We start from the raw sequence: 23378 nt of genomic DNA on the forward strand, positions 1-23378 counted from the left end.
GCAACTTCCTATTATATCACAATGGTCTCCCCATCCAATCTAGACAGGTTGGGCAGCAGTCATGTACTTGAAACTGGTTTCAGAGTCTACACCCTTATTATCCCATAACACAGCAGATCATCAGAACCATCAGTCATTAGCCAATCTGAGAACCAGACACTGAAACTAGCTGCAAGTCATCAAGAAGCCAAAGTGCTTAACCTATTCCAGTTTCAAAGTTCACCTGAGAGCCAAATTCCTAGTCAACTACAAGAAATCTTGCAAGCTGCTGTGAACATTTCACATTACAAGACCCTCACTTCAACTTTAAATCATTGAATCCATTCAAGAAATCATAGGCCTGGCACATGGGAGACCAGAAATTGTAACCAAGACTGAATTAACTGTAATCTGTAGAAGTGCACTATTTTTATCTGTATGAAATAGTTGTATGTGTATGAATGTGTGAGACTGTGTGTGGCATTGCGTTAATTCTAGGTAAATGTGTGAGAATAAATAACCTTATGTATTTTTAAGCTCGTGAAAGCTTGCTGCTGAATTATTTAATTGGGATACATTTTCCAAGGGTAAGCAAGGGCACATCTCTTTCCATACAAAACATACTGATTACAAGGAGTAAAAGAGCGTATATATCCTGTCCATGACACTGAACCATGAGCTATCTTTAAAGAAGAGCTAGTTCATGTACAGTCAAGGTATATTCCCACAAAGGTAGGGCAAACAAATCCAGAGCTCCCTCGATGATGAAAGAGATAGAGGTTAACATGAAGTAGAAAAAGTGTGCTTATGACAGATGTCAAGTGGGTATTACAACTGAAAACCAGGCTGCTTATAGGGAGTTCAGAGGGCGATTGAAAGCGTAAGTAAGAGAAGCAAAGAGTATGAGAAGAGATAGACAGCTAACTTAAAAGCGAATCCAAAATATGCAGATAAATAGCAAAAGGGTGGTAGGAGAAGGAGTCGGGCTGATTTAGGACCCAAAAGGGGATTTCTGCATGGAGGCAGAGGGCATAGCTGAGGTATTAAATGAATACTCTGCATCTATTGGTTGTGCTAAAACACCTGCTGAGTTGCCTGAGTTCTCATCACCACCTCTTGAACATAAGAACATAAGAACTAGGAGCAGGAGTAGGCAATTCAGCCTGCACTTGAGACTGTCCCGCCTTTCATTACTATCATGGCTGATCTCATTTCAGCCTCAACTCCAATTTCCCACCCTCTCCCCATAACCTTTCAACCCATTACTAATTAAAAATCTGTCTATCTCCTCCTTAAATTTATTCAGCGTCCCAGCATCTACTGCACTCTGAGGTAGTGAATTCCACAGATTCACGACCCTTTGAGAAAAGTAATTCCTCCTCATTTCTGATTTAAATCTACCACCCCTTAGCCTAAAACTATGGCCTCTCCTTCTAGAATGCCCCACAAGGGGAAACATCTGCTCCACGTCTACTTTGTCTATCCCCTTTAGCATCTTATATACCTCAATTAGATCTCCTCTCATCCTTCTAAACTCTAACGAGTATAGGCCTAAACTGCTCAATCTCTCCTCATAAGACAAGCCCTGCATCTCTGGAATCAATCTAGTGAACCTCCTCTGAACCGCCTCCAATGCAGCTACATCCTTTCTCAAGTAAAGGGACCAAAACTGTGCCCAGTTGAATCTCCCACAGGCCTGCTGCTGAGACAGAGTAAAGTGATCCTGCGTGCATGTCACCATTCTCCTCGGCAAATAGCTGGGGTGGGGAGACTCCATAGAGCCTGCACCATCTCATTATATCACTGCACCATCAATCAGCACAGACACACTCACCTCTGGAGGGGGCCTAGATTCAGATTAGAGTGGTGGGGGGGAGCACAGGGTGAGCAGGAGGAGGAGAGTGAGGCAAAGTCAGCTGTGGGAAGCCCGCCTCGCAGGACATACACAGCCAAGCTCCACTGGGTGAAGATGCTGGGTCTATGGTGTCACAAACAAGGAGGGTCTTTTTGGAGCATCTGAGGCAGAGATCCCTGAGACATTACAGAGCCAAGGGCAGAGGAATGCACATGCTCTGTCATGGCTCAGGGATTCGAGCACACGAGCTCCTCCATTGAGAAGGTGGCCAGCTGTTGGATGGCCATATGCAGTGCTGCTCCGGCTGTGTGCTGCATCAGCATGAGGACTTGAAGAGAAAGAGTGACACCCTCTGTAGCACTGACCGTTCGGTGTTGATGATGGCACAAAGATGCTTGGAGTGGATGCCAGCTGTGTCTCAGCTGGTGGCCTCACCCAGCATGCAAGGACTGAGGCAGCCATGAGGCTGATGAGAGGGGCCGCCCCCTTCAGGGGGCACTGGCGTCACCTCTCGCTTTCTTGGCCCCTCCAACTCCAGACTTATTCCTGCCAGAAGGCCCTGTGACAGAGGCTGCCTCTACAACAGGCTGTGGAGGAGGCCACTTGGGCAATTTCACAAAGAGGATGGAAGCCACGGGTATGTCAGCCGGATGCAGGTACAATGGAACAGGGCTGTGCCCACCGCACCCACAGCAACAGAGGGAGCAGCTCATTGGAGTGTGTGTCAACACAAGTCATTAGTTGCATGTGATGAGTCATTTGGGTGAAGTTTCCTCTGATGTTTTGCCTTTGACATTATCTTGTAATAATGAGACTTTTTGATGGTTTCCATCAGGCTTGTGAGTTTGTAAAACTTGTTGAGAAAAGTGAAGTGAAGTTTGGGAGGGTTGTCTGGGCTTGGTGCAGTTGCATGGCCTGTGATGCAGGGCAGTGAAGGTCCAATTCTCAATGTCTTTGGCTGTCAATAAGATTCTTCAGACGTGCGTGTTTGCTGGAGAACCTTTCTCTCCAACGGAAGGTAAGTTACAGAATAGTGCTCACATGAAATGTTTCTGGATCAATGTGTCTCTCACAGCTATGCCAGCCTGCAGAGCTTCCCGAAGCCTGGCACAGTGCAGGCGGCCTTCCTGCAATGCCCAGGCACCTCCGGAGTGCCCCCTTCATCGTCCTCCTCTTCTTTCAGCCCCGTACTTCTCCTCCTGGAAAGACTGGCAGACCAGTTGCTTCTCCTTGTCCAGCTCCAGTTCTCTTTGTGTTGTCATGTTGTACAGCGTGTGGCAGACTACAACAAGAGGCTCCTGGCTGGCTGGCACTGGAGGGCATCACTCCATCAGGCAAGGCAACGAGAGCACACCTTCAAGATGCCAATGGTGTGTTCAATGCAGGTTCATTTTAGGAGGTGGCTCTGGTTATGCTGCCTCTCTCCATCTGCACCTGGGTATTGGACGGGCATCAGGACCCACCTCCTCAGAGGGTGACCCCAATCCTCCAGCAGCAACCCACCGAGAGTCTGGGGGCTGAAGTGGGGCAACACCTGGAACTCTCTTAGGATACAGGGGTCGTGACAGCTGCCCAGGAACAGAGCACAGACACGATCTTCCTATGCTCCACAGGATCAACTGGGCACTCGGTGAATGGAAGCCTGTTCCATTCAGGAATCTGGCTGGCTGCTCTGTTGGTGCCTTGATGGCTGCCTGGGAGCCTGAGGGAGTCCGGCAATGATGGCAAACTGCAATGCCCTCTTCCTGCTCTGAACCATCTGCCTCAAAATGGATGTCATTGCCCCTGGCCTCTGGAGTAGGGTGTTCATGACCTGTCTGATGGTGTGATCAGTTGCCAACTGGGAGATGCCACCGGGGTTCACAGCTGATCCCTGGAACAACCTGAAAGCATAAAAATTCAGGGTGATGGTGACGGTGACAGCTGCTGGTAGGGAGCAATGATGGGGGCCCCAGGGTATCAGGATATTGTGGAGCAGGGAGCCTGGATAGGTGCAGTCTCCTCTGGCACTGGCACTCTGCCATTTGAAGGTAGCTGGCTCTTATACCCGATGCCTTCTTCCCATTGCAGTCCCTGGCTCTGCTTCTTTGAACTCCTCCAGGACCCGATAATGTCTCTGCTAAGGCTCCTCCTTCCTGCTCTGTCCAGTGTCAGAGTAGCTGCTCCCACCTCAGCTCTCTTAATGCCCTCTCCTCTGGGGCTTCTTCGACCAGTCTTTGCCACCCAGGTGATGCCAGCAGACTGCCAGCCCTCTCACAGCACCCATGGGCAAACACAAGCCACACGCGTAGCACCAGCAGCAAAGGCAATGCTGGGCCATCGATTGAGGAGCTGAGCTTTATATCCCCTTTTCAGAATGAGCTGGGCAGTGTGTCCACCAGCTGCACCATGATGTGTCCCAGACTCGGTGCACTCCCTGCACATCCCAACCAAACTCACCAATGAGTTCAACAAGTATTAATGACAGCGGTGCTTTCAAAATCAGCCCACCCACACTGCCTTTCAAAATTAGATTGCCTTCCTGGTGTACTCCCCCATCCCCACTCCCGGTGTACTCCCCCATCCCCCACTCCCGGTGTACTCCCCCATCCCCCACTCCCGGTGTACTCCCCCATCCCCCGACTCCCGGTGTACTCCCCCATCCCCCACTCCCGATGTACTCCCCCATCCCCCACTCCCAGTGTACTCCTCCATCCCCGACTCCCAGTGTACTCCCCCATCCCCACTCCCGGTGTACTCCCCCATCCCCACTCCCGGTGTACTCCCCCATCCCCCACTTCCGGTGTACTCCCCCATCCCCACTCCCGGTGTACTCCCCCATCCCCCACTCCCGGTGTACTCCCCATCCCCGACTCCCGGTGTACTCCCCATCCCCGACTCCCGGTGTACTCCCCATCCCCACTCCCGGTGTACTCCCCCATCCCCCACTCCCGGTGTACACCCCCATCCCCACTCCTGGTGTACTCCCCATCCCCCTCACTCCCAGTGTACTCCCCAATCCCCCACTCCCAGTGTACTCCCCCATCCCCACTCCCGGTGTACTCCCCCATCCCCCACTCCCAGTGTACTCCCCCATCCCCGACTCCCGGTGTACTCCCCCATCCCCACTCCCGGTGTACTCCCCCATCCCCCACTCCCGGTGTACACCCCCATCCCCCACTCCCAGTGTACTCCCCCATCCCCCACTCCCAGTGTACTCCCCCATCCCCCACTCCCAGTGTACTCTCCCATCCCCCACTCCCAGTGTACTCCCCCATCCCCCACTCCCAGTGTACTCCCCCACCCCACTCCCAGTGTACTCCCCCATCCCCACTCCCGGTGTACTCCCCCATCCCCAACTCCCGGTGTACTCCCCCATCCCCCACTCCCGGTGTACTCCCCCATCCCCCACTCCAGGTGTACTCCCCCAACCCCCACTCCCGGTGTACTCCCCCATCCCCCATTCCCGGTGTACTCCGTCATCCCCCTCACTCCCAGTGTACTCCCCATCACCCCACCCACAGTGATCTACCCCACGCCCACCACTCTCAGTGTACACCCCCATCCCCCCACCCCATGTGAACGACCCCATCCTCCCACTCAGTGAACTACCCCATCCCCCCCACCCCCAGTGTACTCCCCCACCCCCACCCAACCCCACCCAACCCCAGTTAACTTCCCCTTCCCCCCAATCCCAGATAAACCCCCATCCCCCCACTCCCAGTGTACTCACCCCATCCCCCCACACCCAGTGTACTCACCCCCCGCCCACCCCCAGTGTACTGTCCCATTGCCCCCACCCCCAGTGTACTCTCCCAAACCCCCCATCCCCAGTTTACTCTTCCATTCCCCTACTCCCGGTGTACTCCCCCTTCCCCCACTCCCGGTGTACTCCCCCACCCCCCACTCCCGGTGTACTCCCCCATCCCCTCCTCTCCCAGTGAATACCCCTATCCCCACTCCCAGTGTACTCCCCCACCCCCTCACTCCGAGTCTACTCCCCATCACCCCCACTTCCAGTGTGATCCTCTACCCGCTCACTCCCAGTGAACACCCCCATCGCCACTCCCGGTGTACTCCCCCATCCCTCTCCACTCCCGGTGTACTCCCCCATCCCCCATTCCCGGTGTACTCCCCCATCCCCCTCCACTCCCGGTGTACTCCCCCATCCCTCTCCACTCCCGGTGTACTCCCCCATCCCTCTCCACTCCCGGTGTACTCCCCCATCCCTCTCCACTCCCGGTGTACTCCCCCATCCCTCTCCACTCCCGGTGTACTCCCCCATCCCTCTCCACTCCCGGTGTACTCCCCCATCCCTCTCCACTCCCGGTGTACTCCCCCATCCCTCTCCACTCCCGGTGTACTCCCCCACCCCCCACTCCCAGTGTATTCCCCCACCCCCCACTCCCGGTGTACTCCCCCATCCTCTCCATTCCCAGTGAACTACCCCAACCCCCCATTGCTGGTGTACTCCCCCATCCCCCACTCCCAGTGTATTCCCCCACCCCCCACTCCCGGTGTACTCCCCCATCCTCTCCATTCCCAGTGAACTACCCCATCCCCCCATTGCCGGTGTACTCCCCCACCCCCCCACACCCAATGTACTCCCAAATCCCCCCCCACCCCCAGATAACACCCCATCCTCCCCACTCCCAGTGAACTCCCCAATCTGCCCCCACCTCTAGTGTACTCACCACATCCCCCTCACTCCCAGTGTACTCCCCATCCGCCCCCCACTCCCAGTGTACTCCCCATCCCCACCACTCTCAGTGTACTCCCCATCCCCCCACCCCTTGTGAACGACCCATCCTCCCACTCACAGTGAACTACCCCATCCCCCCCACCCCCAGTGTACTCTCCCAAACCCCCCATCCCCAGTTTACTCTCCCATTCCCCTACTCCCAGTGTACTCCCCCATTCCCCCACTCCCAGTGTACAGTCCCATCCACCCCCACTCCCAGTGTACTCCCCCATTCCCCCACTCCCAGTATACACCCCCATACCCCCCACACCAGTGAACTCACCCATCCCCGCCACCCCCAGTGTACTCCCCCACTCCCAGAGTACTCCACTATTCCCCCACCCCCAGTGTACTCCACCATTGCCCCCAATTCGGGTACTCCAACATCCCCCATCCCCTCGCTCCCAGTGTACTCCCTATCCGCCCCATCCATCCTCCCAGTGTACTACCCCATTTCCCCCACTCACAGTGTAATCCCCCATTCCCCCCATGTCTAGTGTACACCTCCATTCCCTGTGTACCCCTCACTCCCAGTCTACTCCCCATTCCCCCCAGAACACCCAGTGTACTCCCCCATTCCTAGTGTACTCCACCATCCCCCCCACCCCCAGTGAACTCACCCATCCCCCCACCCCCAGTGTACTCCCACATCCGCCCACTCCCGGTATACGCCCCCATCCCCCACCCCCAGTGAAGTCCACCTTCCCCCCACTCCCAGTGAACTCCCACATCCCCTCCCAACCCCAGTGTACTCACTCCATCCCCCTCACCCCCAGAGCACTCTCCCATCCCCCCACCCCCATTGTACCCCGCATCCCCCCCCACTTCCAGGGTACTCCCCATCCACGTCCACCCCCAGCGTACTCCCCATCATCCCCACTCCCAGTGTACTCCCCATCCCCCTCACTCCCAGTGTACTCGCCCCACTCCCCACTCCCAGTCTACTCACCCATTCCCCCATTCCCAGTTAACTGCCCCCAGTCCCCAAACCCCAGTGTACTCCCCCATCCTCCCCAGTGTACACCCCCACTCCCAGAGTACTCCCCATCACCCTCACTCCCAGTGTACTCCCCATCCCCCCACTCCCAGTGTACTCCCCATCCCCCCCACTCCCAGTGTACTCCCCCACCCCCCACTCCCAGTGTACTCCCCATCCCCCTCACCCTCAGTGTACTCCCCCCACCACCCACTCCCACTGTACTCCCCATCCCCCCACTCCCAGTGTACTCCCCATCCCCCTCACTCCCAGTGTACTCCCCATCCCCCCCACTCCCAGTGTACTCCCCCCACCCCCACACTCCCAGTATATTCCCCATCCCCCTCACTCCCAGTGTACTTCCCCCACCCCCCACTCCCAGTGCACTCCCCATCCCCCTCATTCCCAGTGTACTCCACACCCCCCCCACCCCCAGTGTACTCCCTATCCCTCTCATCCCCCCTCCCAGTGTACTCTCCCATTCATATTGTACTACCCCCATTCCCACCCACTCCGAGTGTACTCCCCATTCTGCCCCCTCCAGTGAACTGCCCCATCCCCCTACCACCAGTGTACTCCCCCATCCCCCCACTCCCAGTATATTCACACATCCCCCCAGTCCCAGTGAACTCCCCCATTTCCCCACCCCCCACCCCCAGTGATCTCCCCCATTGTCCCGGCTCCCAGTGAAAATCCCCATCACCCCCGCTCCCAGTGTACTCACCCATTCCCCCATTCCCAGTTAACGGCCCACTGTCCCCAACCCCCAGTGTACTCCCCATTCCCCCCACTCCCAGTGTACTCAGCCCCACTCCCAGTGCACTCCCCCATCACCCCCACTCCCCCCATTCCTAGTGAACTCCCCCATTCCCCCACCCCCAGTGTACTCCCCCATCCTCCCCACTCCCAGTGTACACCCCCACTCCCCCCATTCTTAGTGAACTCCTCCATCTCCCCATCCCCCAACTCCCAGTGTACATCCCATCCCCCCACTCCCTGTGTACTCCGCCATCCCCCCACTTCCAGTGTACTCCCCATCCCCCACATTCCCAGTGTACAGTCCCCATTCCTACCCCTACACTCCCATTCCCATCTGCATTCCCAGTGTATTCCCCTATCCCCCCACTCCCAGTGTATGCCCCCACTTACAGTGTACTCCCCCACCCCCACACTCCCAATGTGTTCCTTCCATTCCCTGTGTACTCCCCTGTAGCCCCAATTACCAGTGTACTCCCCCATCCCCCACACTCCCCATGTACAGTCCCCATTCCCCTACTCACATTGTACTCACCCATCCCCCCACTCCCAGTGTACTCGCCCCATTCCCACCTGCATTCCCAGTGTATTCCCCTATCCCCCCACTCCCAATATATGCCCCCACTCCCAGTGTACTCCCTGGTGCCTCCAATTACCTGTGTACTCCCCATTCCACCCACCCCCACTCCCTGTCCACTTCCCTGATCACCCCCACTTCCAGGTACACCACCCATTTCCCCACTCGCAGTCTATGCCACCCCATTCCCAGTGTACTTCCCCATTCACTTCCACTCCCAATGTACTCCCCTCAGCCCCAACACTCCCAGTGCACTCCCCCATCTATTCCCAGTATATGGTCCCCATCCTCCTCATTCCCAGTCTACTCACACCGTTCCCAGTGCACTCACCCCACTCACAGTGTATTCACCCTATTCCCCCCATTCCCAGTGTACTCACCCCATTCCTAGTGTACTCCCCCACTCCCAGCGTACTCACCCCATTCCCCTCACTCCCAGTGTATTCACCCCATTCCCCCCACTCCCAGTGTACTCACCCCATTCCTAATGTACTCCTCCACTCCCCCCACTCCCAGCGTACTCACCCTATTCCCACCACTCCCAGTGTATTCACCCCATTCCCCCCACTTCCAGTGTACTCACCCCATTCCTAGTGTACTCCCCCACTCACAGTGTACTCACCCCATTCCCCCACCTCCCAGTGTACTGACCCATTCCTCGTGTACTCCCCCATTCCCCCCACTCCGAATGTACTCACCTCATTCCTAGCATAATAGCCCCCATCCCATAAGACCATAAGACATAGGAGCAGAAGTAGGCCATTTGGCCCATCAAGTCTGCTCCGCCATTCAATGAGATCATAGCTGATCTGATAATCCTCAACTCCACTTTCCTGCCTTTTCCCCATAACCCTTGATTCCCTTACTGATTAAAAATCTATATCTCAACCTTGAATATACTTAATGTCCCAGCCTCTACAGTTGTCTGCAGTAAAGAATTCCACAGATTCACTACCCTCTGAGAGAAGAAATTCCTCCTCATCTCTGTTTTAAATGGGCATCCCCTTACTCTGAGATTCTGCTCTCTGGACCTAGACTCTCCCTCAAGGGAAAACAACCTCTCAGCATCTAACCTGTCAAACCCCCTAAGAATCTTATATGTTTCAATAAGGTCGTCTCTCATTCTTCTAAACTCCAATGAGTACAGGCCCAACCTACTCAACCTCTCTTCATAAGAAAATCCCTCCGTACCTGGGATCAACCTAGTGAACCTTCTCTGGACTGCCTGCAATACCAGTATATCTTTCCTTAGATAAGGGGACCAAAACTGTTCACAGTATTCTAGGTGTGATCTAAGTAGTGCCTTGTATAGTTTAAGCAAAACTTCCCTAATTTTATACTCTATTCCCTTTGAAATGAAGGCCAACATTCCATTTGCCTTCCCTATTACCTGCTGAACTTGTATGTTAGCTTTTTGTGATTCATGCACGAGGACCCCCAAATCCCTCTACGCTGCAGTTTTCTGCAGTCTTTCTCCATTTAAATAATATTCAGTTCCTCTACCCTCCCTGCCAAAATGCATAATCTCACATTTTCCCACATTATATTCCATCTGCCATGTTTTTGCCCACTCACATAACCTGTCTATATCCCTCTGTAGACTCCTTGTGTCATCTTCACCACTTGCCTTCCCACCTAGTTTTGTGTCATCCGCAAACTTGGCGATCGTACATTCACGTCCCTTATCTAAGTCATTAATATATATTGTAAATAATTGTGGCTCTAGCACTGATCCCTGTGGCATTCCACTAGTTACAGGTTGCCATCCTGAAAATGTCCCCCATATCCCAACTCCCTGCCTTCTATTAGTTAGCCAATCCTCAATCTGTGCTAATATACTGCCCCCAACACCTTGGGCTCTTATCTTGTTAAGTAACCTTATGTACGATATCTTATCAAGCGCCTACTGGAAATCCAAATATATTTCATCTACTGGTTCCCCTTTATCTATCCTGCTTGTTTCCTCCTCAAAGAATTCTAATAAATTTGTTAAGGCATGATTCCCCTTCATGAAGCCATGCTGACTCTGCCTGATTAGACTATGTATTTCTAAATGCTCTGCTATTACATCCTTTATAATAGACTCCAACATTTTCCCAATGACAGCTAACTGGCCTAGATAACAAAACAGTTATCTGTTTTTTTTATCTCCTTCCCTTTTTGTTCCCCAACCCTCTGGGACTTTTCCAGAATCTAAGGATTCTTGGAAGATTACTACCAGTGCATCCATTATCTCTGTAGTTACTTCCTTTAATATCCTAGGATGCAACCCATCAGGTCCAGGGGACTTAACGGCCTTTAGCCCCATTAGTTTCCCTAGTACTTTTTCTCTAGTAATAGTTATTATATTTATTTCCTACCCCACCTTTTGCCCCTTGATTATTTAATATTTTTGGAATGCTATTAGTATCTTCTACCATGAAGACTGAAGCAAAGTATTTATTCAACTCCTCTCCCATTTCCTGGTTCCCCATTATTATTTCCCCAGCCTCATTCTCTAAGGGGCCTATGTTCACTTTGGCCTCTCTCTTCCTTTTTATATATTTAAAGGAGCTCTTACTGCCTGTTTCTATATTACTTACTAGTTTACCCTCAAAGTTTATTTTCTCCCTCTTCATTATTTTTTTGGTCACCTTTTGTTGTTTTTTAAAAACTTTCCCAATCCTCTGGCTTACTACTACTAATCTTTGCAAATTGGATGTTTTTTATTTCGATTTGATACAGTCCTTCACTTTATTGGTTAACCATAGCTAGTTTAGCCCCTTCCTTGAATCCTTCTTCCTCACTTTTCTCAAACGCCTGCCATTGTTCACCAACTGTCTTTTCTGCTAAACTCCTTTCCCAGTCCACTCCAGCCAACTCTGCCCTCATTCCTTTGTAATTATCCTTATTTAAGTTTAGCGCAGTTGTTTCTGACCCCAGTTTCTCAATCTCAAACTGAATGCTAAATTCTACCAAGTTACGGTCACTGTTTTCCAGGGGATCCTTTACTCTGAGATCATTTATTAAACCTGCTTCATTACACATAACCAGATCCAAAATAGCCTGATCCCCAGTTGGATTCACAACACATTGTTCTAAGAAACTGTCCTGAATACGGACTATGAATTCTCGCTTGTGTCTACTTCTGCCGATTTGATTTTCCCAACCTGCATAAAGACTAAAGTCACCCATGATTAATGTACTGCCTTTTTCACATGCCCTCATTATCTTCTGATTTATTCTCTGTCTTACAACGTACTACTGTTAGGGGGCCTATAGACTACTCCCACCAGTGTCTTCTTCCCCTTGTTATTTGTTACCTCCACCCATATGGATACTACATCTACCGATCCAAGATCTTTTCTTGCTGTTGTACTTATTCCATCTCGTACTAACAAAGCTACCCCACCACCCTTACCTTCCTGCCTATTCTTTCGAAAAGTCACAAACCCCTGAATATTTAATTCCAGCTTTGATCTTGTAATCACGTCTCTGTAATAGCTATAAGATCATAATCATTAACCTCTATTTGTGCCATTAATTCATTTATTTTGTTCTGAATACTACATGCATTTAAGTAAAGAGCCATTAATTTTGCCCTTTTACCATTTTTCCCTCTTTGACCCTAATTGCTGCTGTTTTTAATGTTTGTACACTCTGTCCCTTCCTTTCACACTCTGGGTATCATTACCACTAAATAGCTGCCCTGCAATACTGTCACATCCTTTTGCTCTGTAAGCCTATGTATCTCTTTTCCAGAACCCTCCCCCACTCTATTTAGTTTAAGGTCTCCGCAGTGTACTCCCCTATCTCCCCACTCCCAGTGTACTACCCCCACTCTCAAAGTACTTCTCCCATTCCCAGTGTACTTCCTCCATTCCCAGTGTGCTCCTCCCACTCCCAGTGTACTACCTCCACTCCCAGTGTACTACCCCCCACTCCCAGTATACTACCCCTACTCCCAGTGTACTCCCCTAATTCCTCGCTCCCCTCTGTTGGCCCCTGGTCCCAGTGTACTTGTTCTCCTTCAGGGACTTTGCTTTCTTACTGAGAGCTTCTGTGAAAGTTCCAACACTAAGATGTCAGGTTATTGGTTTTCTTTGTTAGGACGGACACTGCCTGAGTTTGCAGTATGGTACAGAAAGCAGCTGGACTGCAGCTGTAGTGTCTCACAGTAACATTCCAACATTGCAATCACTTGTGATAAATATTGTTGTGTTCTCAGTTTGATTGGCTGCGGTATGTGAGGATGGTTATCAATGCTGATCTCTACCCTGAACTTTCACACATCAACACATCGGAGGAGGTCGTTGTGTATGTTCCGCAGTATTTCAAGAATTTGTTTCAGCTGTTAGACACTGTGGATAAAAGGTAAGGTTAATGTGACATGTGATTTACAATCCCTTATTCCACTTTGGTTCCCCCTTATAATTATCAATAGATCCTTTTGTGCTTCACTTCACCCGCTTCCTGAAGTTGAATAAAATAACTCTGTCCAATTCTATCACCCAATTATAGAACGATCGCCAACTACATTGTGTGGAGAGTTGTGTACAGGAGGACAGCAAACCTCAGCCAACGCTTCCTCACCAGACGCCTTGAATTTCTAAAGGTTAGTGCTGACCACTGCAGTAAACATGCAGAGAGAGAGAGAGTTAGCAGGCAGAGGTCTACAGTGGAGAGAGGAACAATATGATGTCTCGATGAATTGCTGCTGTGGGAAACCTGAGCTGTGGCCAATCTGTTGTAAGCTGCGTAAAAGGAACATGTTATAAGGCAATGCTGAAGCCTCACCATCACCATTGATCCCCGGAACTGTTAAACACTGAAATGGATAGCCACATAACAAGAACTAGTCAGAGCATACTTGGGTAACCAATACTTGGATCTTATATCACACACAAAGTACACATTATACCACAGTGTACCCCACTATAGATTGCACATTGTACCCCATTATATCACACACTACATACCCCATTATATCACACACAGTGTACCTCATTATATCACAGTGTACCTCATTATATCACACACAGTGTACCTCATTATATCACAGTGTACCCCATTATATCATGCACTGTGTACCCCATTATATCACACACAGTGTACCTCATTATATCACAGTGTACCCCATATCACACACTGTGTATCCTATTATATCACACACTGTGTACCCTATTATATCACACACTACATACCCCATTATATCACACACTGTGTACCCCATTATATCACACACTGTGTACCTCATTATATCACACATTGTGTACCCCATTAAATCATACACTGTGTACCCTATTATATCACATATTGTGTACCCCATTATATCACACACTGTAATCTATTATATCACACACTGTGTACCCCATTATATCACACACTGTGTACCCTATTATATCACACACTGTGTACCTCATTATATCACACATTGTGTACCCCATTAAATCATACACTGTGTACCCTATTATATCACATACTGTGTACCCTATTATATCACACACTGTGTAATCTATTATATCACACACTGTGTACCCCATTATATCACACACTGTGTACCCCATTATATCACACACTCTGTACCCCATTATATCACACACTGTGTACCCTATTATATCACACACTGTGTACTTTATTTTCTCACACACTGTACCCCATTAAATCACACAGTCTGTACTCCATTATATCACACACTGTGTACCCTATTATATCACACACTGTGTACCCTACTATATCACACATTGTGTAATTTATTATATCACACACTGTGTACCCCATTATATAACACACTGTGTACCCTATTATATCACACACTGTTTACCCCATTATATCACACACTGTGTACCCTATTATATCAAACACTTTGTACTCTATTATAACACACACTATGTACCCCATTATATCACGCACTGTGTACCCTATTATATCACACACTGTGTACCCCATTATATCACACACTGTGTATCCTATTATATCACACAGTGTACCTTATTGTATCACACACTTTGTACCCTATTATATCACACACTGTGTACTTTTTTTTCTCACATACTGTGTACCCCATTATATCACACACTGTGTATCCTATTATATCACATACTGTGTACCCTATTTTATCTCACACAGTGTACCTTATTATATCACACAGTGTACCCCATTATATCACACATAGTGTACCCCATTATATCACACACTGTGTACCCTATTATATCACACAGTGTACCCTATTATATCACACACTGTGTACCCCATTATATCACACACTGTGTACTTTATTTTCTCACACACTGTGTACCCCGTTATATCACACACTGTGTACCCTATTATATCACATACTGTGTACCCTATTTTATCTCACACAGTGTACCCTATTATATCACACAGTGTACCCCATTATATCACACACAGTGTACCCCATTATATCACACACTGTGTACCCTATTATATCACACACTGTGTACCCCATTATATCACACACTGTGTACCCTATTATATCACACACTGTGCAGCACTCGCCTGGGTCGCCTATTAGACTTCAAGGTTGATGCGCGTTGGGGTGGTTGAAGGTAGTGGGGTAGGGTGGTTGGTGACGGAAGCAGCCACACATTAGGGACATTGTATATTAAGTGACCATACCTCTGCAGCTGAGACAGTTCAGATGCAGCCACATTTTCATGAAGGAGTCAGGTATCTAGTATATCTGCCCACTCAAGCAATGTGGAGGCCTGAAAGTGCCACCAAGTGCTCCAGAGCTTTTCACCCCTTGGGCACAGACTGTAAACTAATGATCATTTTAGTGGACTGCAGAACAATTGGATGACTGGACACGTTGTACAATCTCCTTGCTAAAGCTGCCATGGAGCAGTCACTGGTGGAGGTGCTCACAGCCCCTTGTAATGCCATCATCCCGGTTTGGACCAGTCTCCCCCATGGTTCAAGCTAACAGTGCAGCTTTGCAGTGCGGGTTAGGAGAATGCCTGTGCCTGAGCTCAGAGCACAGCATGCAGTCCAATAGGCAATGCTGCTGCCAATCGGTCAGGTAGAGTGGGGCAGAGGTGGGTGGGATTTCGGGCAGCCATGCAGAGGAGTAATCTCTGGCCATCCAAGTGATGACCAGCAGGAAGCATTAAGGGGCTTTCACACTTAACCAGGACAGGTTCTTAGTACACCCCATGCTAACCCATGCATAGAGCCTGGTGAACTAGCTGAATGCCTCAGGGTGTGCAGAGAGTGAAGATGACGGAAGAAAGAGCGATGGAGGTGCCTGGCTGTGCAGATGGGGGAGCAGCACCCTCTGGAAGGGGGCACAGGGGCTCCCACACACATCACTGGAGAACCACAGCGAGCTGTCGCTGCTCGGCGCCTAGCGACTCCCAGGGTCTATAGACACCGCCTTTCTTTCCTGCAGATGACCGAGAACCAGTGTCACTGAAGACTGCGCATGTCCAGGAAACTGGTCGGTCACATCTGCCACCTGCTGCAGGATTTGGCACCACAGGGACATGGAGGGCATCCACTGCCAGTAACTGTGAAAGTGACTGTGGTGCTCAATTCTACAGGGCTCCACAGGTAGCCTCTGTGGGATTTCACAAGCTTCTACCCACAAATGCATCCATGAGGTCACAGATGCCACCTTTGTGAGGGCACACAGCTTTCATATCACACTGTGCACCCCATTATATCACAGTGCACCCCATTATATATATCACACGGTGTACCCCATTCTGTCACACACAGTGTGGCCCATTATATCACACACTCTGTACCCCATTATATCACACACTCTGTACCCCATTATATCACACACTCTGTACCCCATTATATCACATGCTCTGTACCCCATTATATCACACACTCTGTACCCCATTATATCACACGCTCTGTACCCCATTATATCACACACTCTGTACCCCATTATATCACACACTCTGTACCCCATTATATCACACGCTCTGTACCCCATTATATCACACGCTCTGTACCCCATTATATCACACACTCTGTACCCCATTATATCACACACTCTGTACCCTATTATATCACACGCTCTGTACCCCATTATATCACACACTCTGTACCCCATTATATCACACACTCTGTACCCCATTATATCACACATTCTGTACCCTATTATATCACATGCTCTGTACCCCATTATATCACACACTTTTTACCCCATTATATCACATGCTCTGTACCCCATTCTATTACACACAGTGTGGCCCATTATATCACACACGGTGTACCCCATTATATCACACACGGTGCACCCCATTATATCACACACAGTGTACTCCATTATATCACATGGTGCATCCCATTACATCACACTGTGTGAACCCCATTATATCACATACTGTGCACCCCATCATATCACACTGTGCACCCCATCAAATCACACAGTGCACCCCATTATATATATATCACACGGTGTACCCCATTACATCACACACAATGTGTCCCATTACATCACACTCTGTACCCCATTATATCTCACATAGAGCTTGTGATCCATTATTCCTCACATTGTATACCCCACTATAGCACACATTGTGGATCTTTCGCACCACGTCTTTTTCATACTATGCAGAGAATGTTGGGAAATCTGCCTACAATTTCTGAACAGGAAGAACCCACAAACAGCAGGAGAGAAGTGACCAGTTGACTTGGCTCAGTGTTGTTTGCTGAGGGATAACAGGTGAGATTTGAGTTAGGATCATGTCCCGCTTCTCTTAGGGAGGAACAGGAGGAGTGAACTCGACAAAGTGAAATGTAAGGAGCTGTAAATCTTGCTGATTGTCGGCAACCTCTTTCAGGTGCTTACAGGGGCGACTTCATTATCTGCACGATGGGACAGGTGTGTGGACTTTGTGGAATATGTTGTACCATATTCCATTGGAAGAATGTTTGTTGAAGCACATTTTCAGGAGGACAAGAAGCAGCTGGTAAGTGTTGTGCTGTGCAGCAGCTCTCAGTGTCATATGGGTAGATAACCTCCTGTAACATTTTCATATAGAAATGGGGAGCATTGTTTTTAACTCTACGTTGCAATAATGTTACAAGAGTGACCGAACTTGTGCAGCAGCCATGAGCTTCTGAATGGCCTTATATATATGCTTCATTCTTCATCTCATCCAAACAGCCTTGGCAGCAGTTTTCCCCTGTTGCTCCAGTCATGTTCTACCATTCTGAATAACTCCAAGTCTGATCCACTGTTGGATCCAGTGCCCTGGTTTGTTGGGGCTAAAGGATCCAGGTTACACGCTTGTTTCAGGGTGACCGAGTTGGTACCAAGACAGAGAAGATCAGTAGACCATTCTTAGAAGAAGCACATTCTGTTTATTTATAAAAGGAACTCAGCAGCTACACTTGTGTGTTTGCAACTCAAAACTCTATCTTTACATTCCAGACTCTAACTCAAGAGCACTGGCTACAGAGGGTAGCCTGTGCTGCCAAGATCATTGTAGTAATCTGAGGTGTAATATACCTTTAAAACAAATGTTGTAATGTAAGATCACATGATCTTGATACCCAATAGCAGAGTAGCGAGGGCTACTTCTGTAGTCAGTGCTCTTGAGTTAAAGTCTGAAGAGTAAAGACAGAGTTTTGAGTTGTAAACACACAAGTGTAGCTGCTGAGTTCCTTCTGTAAATAAACAGAATGTGTTTCTTTTAAGAACGGTCTACAGATCTTCTCTGTCTTGGTACCAACTCGGTCACCCCGAAACAAGCGTGTGACCTGGATCCTTTAGCCCCAACAAACCAGGGCACTGGATCCAACAATCATGTGATCTTACATTACAACACTTGTCTTAAAGGTATATTACACGTCACATTACTACATCCCTCCCCCTTTACTCAGAAATACATTTTACAAGTTTTTTCAAAATATCAAATTATTCACACAGGTCAATAATTTACAAAATCAGTCTTTCTGGGGGTTTCCCTTGTGTGTGTAGAATGTCTCAGCTCCATAGATTCTGATGTTTGGTCTGGACCCTCCTCACTGTACTCGCTGAGCGTCGGGTTCTTTGGGAGGTACCTGCAAATCTGTTTCTTTGACTCTTTCAGGTAGAGTCGGCCCTTCAGACACATCTGTATTCAGCTGAGTTCTTTCAACAGGAGACGTTGATTCAGTCACGAACACTGATGGAATCATTTCTGGGTATTTTGTTTCTCCTCTTATATGATCCACATGTCTCCATGTGACTCAATCTTCCACTTTCACATGGCAGGAAAGAGGTCCTGTTAACTGCACTTAGTTCACCAAACAGCCATGCTGGTCCTTCTCTAAAATTCTTCACAAATATTTTCTTTCCTACGTTAAATGTCCTGTCATGACTGTGATAGTCATGTCAAATTTTCTGACTTCCCTGACTCCTTTCCACCCCACCTGCCTCCCCCCATCCCCCCACCCAAGTTTGGCATAATTAGGCTCAGTCGTGATCGGAGATGGCTCTTCATCAACAACTCCGCAGGTGTGACACCTGTTGTCGTATATGGGGTGGTTCTATAATGGAAAAGAAAATGTGCTAATTTAGTTGCTATAGAATCTCCAGGCAATTTCTTCGTACCAGATCTGAGTGTCCAAATTGTTGTCTCGGCCAGTCCATTTAAAGAAGGGTGGTATGGTGAAGTTCTCATACGAGTAATACCAGTGAGGCTGATAAATCGGTGAAAGTCAGCACTCGTGAATACTGTTCCATTGTCTGATATGAGCACTTCAGGTAATCCATTAATTGCGAAACTTTGCCGTAGTTTGTCTATTGTAGCAGAAGATGTCAGCGACCTCACTTCATATATGTCCATCCATTTTGAATGTGCATCGATGATAAGTAGAAACATTCTTCCCATACAAGGTCCCACACAGTTGATGTGTACTCATACCTATGGGCTTCCTGGGCTCTCCAAGGGATGTAACGGAGCTGTTGCAGCTATTTTTTGTACTTGCTGACACTGCATACTAAGTTTTTTAATTCTCCCTCCAACCCAGGCCACCATAAATAGTTGCATGCAATTGTCTTCATTTTGGAAATTCTGGGATGTGCACTGTGCAGTTCAGTCAACAATGGCTTTTGTCCTTTTGGAAGAACAATCACTTGAGCTCCCCACAATAAGATAGCCTCCTGACTGGTGATTTCATATCTTCTCTGGAAATATGGTTCCATTTCATCAGATTCTTTTTCTTGTGGCCAACCATGAAGAACTTGATAAAAACAAAAAAACTGCAGATGCTAGAAATCCAAAACAAAAACAAAATTACCTGGAAAAACTCAGCGGGTCTGGCAGCATCGGCGGAGAAGAAAAGAGTTGACGTTTCGAGTCCTCATGACCCTTCGACAGACCAATGGTCTGTCGAAGGGTCATGAGGACTCGAAACGTCAACGCATGAAGAACTTGATCTTGTACTTTGGATAAGACAAAGTAAAACAGGAAAGGTGGCCAAACCATGGCTTACAAGGGAAATTAGAGATTGTATTAGATGCAAGGAAAAGGCATACAAATTGGCCAGAGAAAACAACAGACCTGAGGATTGGGAGCAGTTTAAAATTCAGCAAAGGAGGACCAAGGGATTGATTAAGAAGGGGAAAATAGAGTACGAGAGTAAGCTTGCAGGGAACATAAAAACTGACTGTAAAAGTTTCTATAGGTATGTGAAGAGAAAAAGATTGGTGAAGACAAATGTAAGTCCCTTACAGCCAGAAACAGGGGAATTTAAAATGGGGAACAAAGAAATGGCTGACCAACTAAATACATACTTTGGTTCTGTCTTCACAAAAGAGGACACATAATATACCAGAAATGTTGAGGAACACAGGGTTTAGTAAGAGGGAGGAACTGAAAGAAATCAGTATTAGTACAGAAATAGTGTTGGGGAAATAGTTGGGATTGAAGGCCGATAAATCCCCAGGGCCTGATAATCTACATCCCAGAGTACTTAAGGAAGTGGCCCTAGAAATGGTGGATGTATTGGTGGTCATCTTCCGAGATTCTATAGACTCTGGAACAGTTCCTACAGATTGGAGAGTAGCTAATGTAACCCCACTATTTAAAAAGGGAGGTAGAGAGAAAACAGGGAATTATAGACCAGTCAGCCTGACGTCGATGGTGGGGAAAATTCTAGAGTCCATTATAAAAGATTTAATAGCTGAGCAGGTGGAAAACAGTGGCAGAATCAGACAGAGTCAGCATGGATTTATGAAAGGGAAATCATGCTTGACAAATCTACTGGAATTTTTCGAGGATGTAACTAGTAGAGTTGATGAGGGGGAACCAGTGGATGTGGTTTATTTGGACTTTCAAAAGGCTTTCGACAAAGTCCCACATAAGAGATTGGCGTGTAAAATTAAAGCGCATGGGATTGGGGGGTAGTGTATTGAGATGGATAGAAAACTGATTGGCAGCCAGGAAACAAAGAGTAGGAATAAACGGGTCTTTTTCCGAATGGCAGGCAGTGACTAGTGGGGTACCGCAGGGATCAGTGCTGGGACCCCAGTTATTCACAATATATATTAATGATTTAGATGAGGGAATTAAATGTAATATCTCCAAATTTGCAGATGACACAAAGCTGGGTGGGAGGGTGAGCTGTGAGGAAGATGCAGAGATGCTTTAATGTGATTTGGACAAGCTGAGTGAGTGGGCAAATGCATGGCAGATGCGATATAATGTGGATAAATGTGAGGTTATCCATTTTGGTAGCAAAAACAGGAAGGCAGATTATTATCTGAATGGCTATAAATTGAGAGAGGGGAATGTACAACGAGACCTGGGTGTCCTTGTACACCAGTCACTGAAGGTAAGCATGCAGGTGCAGCAGGCGGTAAAGAAGGCAAATGATATGCTGGCCTTCATAGCAAGAGGATTCGAGTACAGGAACAGGAATGTCTTGCTGCAATTATACAGGGCCTTGGTGAGACCACACCTGGAATATTGTGTGCAGTTTTGGTCTCCTTATCTGAGGAAGGATGTTCTAGCTATAGAGGGAGTGCAGCGAAGGTTTACCAGACTGATTCCTGGGATGGTGGGACTGACGTATGAGGAGAGATTGAGTCGGTTAGGATTATATTCACTGGAGTTCAGAAGAATGAGGGGGGATCTCATAGAAATCTATAAAATTCTAACAAGACTAGACAGGGTAGTTGCAGGAAGGATGTTCCCAATGGTGGGAAAGTCCAGAACCAGGGGTCACAGTCTGAGGATACGGGGTAGACCATTTAGGACTGGGAAGAAGAGAAATTTCTTCACCCAGAGAGTGGTGAGCCTGTGGAATTTGCTACCAGAGAAAGTAGTTGAGACCAAAACATTGTATGTTTTCAAGAAGGAGTTAGATATAGCTCTTGGGGCGAAAGGGATCAAAGGATATGGGGAGAAAGCGGGAGCAGGCTACTGAGTTGGATGATCATCCATAATCATAATGAATGGCGGAGCAGGCTCGAAGGGCCAAATGGCCTACTCCTGCTCCTAGTTTCTATGTTTCTATGAGTCTCGATTTGTCCAATCTTTAATTTGTTCAGCACATATCAGTGATGAGTCCAGGAAATTCAATAATAAAACAAATTCTTGAGGAATTGGAACTTCCTCATCCTTTACTTGCACGGGCAAATGACTGAGTGAATCTGTGTTTGCAATTTGACTTCCAAGTCTATGAATAAAAGTATACTCATTCGCTGCCTAGGTCAGTGGTATTATTTGTGCTTTAGTGTCTTCTTTCGATGGGCGTTCTTCTTTCTGACACTGACTTTATTCTCGGCCTTCTTTTTGACTTCCTAATTGGCCAGACTGATCTCAGATGTAAGCTCAGCTTGAGTGAACTCAGTGGTTGAGTTTTCCAGAATTTTATCATCTGTCTGCTTCTTAGAAAATTCTGTGACTTTTGCCTCCAAAGTCTCTTTGGTTTCACGTCGCTGATTTCTCAGCTCTTCCATCTCTTTTTTGCGTTGGCGTACTGCCTCCTAGAAAATTAAGCATTGTTGTGTCTTCTCTGCCAACTCACCCTACATTTTATTTAGAAAAGTGTAGAATTATTCCTGTTTCTCTTCATATGTTTCCAGAGGTACATACTTAGACAGGAGGGAAACTGGTAATTAATGTGTGAAGGTCTTTCAGCAGGTTTTCACTTTTCTTTTGGAATCTCTGTAACAAATCGAGGTTGATTTCCCTCAGCCAATTTCATCCTAGTATGCTTGATCCTCTCCCTAAGGGTAATTTCACTGTTTGACCTCCATAGTGTACTGTGGCTTTACATATGCCCTTGACTTGTATGTCTTCTCCAATGTACATTTTCAGTTTGGCATCTGTTTCTCCCAAATTTATTTATGTTCCCCATGGTTCAGGTATTTAAAAGTATGCTCACCCATCACCATAGTGGCTGCTCCAGTATCCACCTCCATTCTGATAGGTTTCTCATTCACTCATCATTACATAGATAAGCTCTGTTCATCCTACCTTTAAATTATATAATGAATAAATATCTGAATCTATTACTTAAGGCTTTTCAATGCTGTTAATCTCATTGGGTTTTTGCTTTGGTC

At 48.1% G+C, this 23378-nt stretch overlaps 1 protein-coding gene across 2 annotated transcripts in view; it reads left to right on the top strand.

Annotated features, from left to right (window-relative positions):
- Positions 1 to 23378, top strand: part of phex (phosphate regulating endopeptidase homolog, X-linked) — a 167684-nt gene that overhangs the window by 99557 nt on the left and 44749 nt on the right. For both annotated transcript variants that reach the window (XM_041211476.1, XM_041211477.1), the window contains exons 9-11: positions 13071 to 13216; positions 13364 to 13457; positions 17662 to 17790. In XM_041211476.1, the coding sequence (XP_041067410.1) occupies positions 13071 to 13216; positions 13364 to 13457; positions 17662 to 17790 (369 nt within the window). The remainder of the gene's footprint in view (positions 1 to 13070; positions 13217 to 13363; positions 13458 to 17661; positions 17791 to 23378) is intronic.

The sequence above is a fragment of the Carcharodon carcharias genome, chromosome 18 (assembly GCF_017639515.1).
Source record: "Carcharodon carcharias isolate sCarCar2 chromosome 18, sCarCar2.pri, whole genome shotgun sequence".
Classification (NCBI taxonomy): Eukaryota; Metazoa; Chordata; class Chondrichthyes; order Lamniformes; family Lamnidae; genus Carcharodon; species Carcharodon carcharias.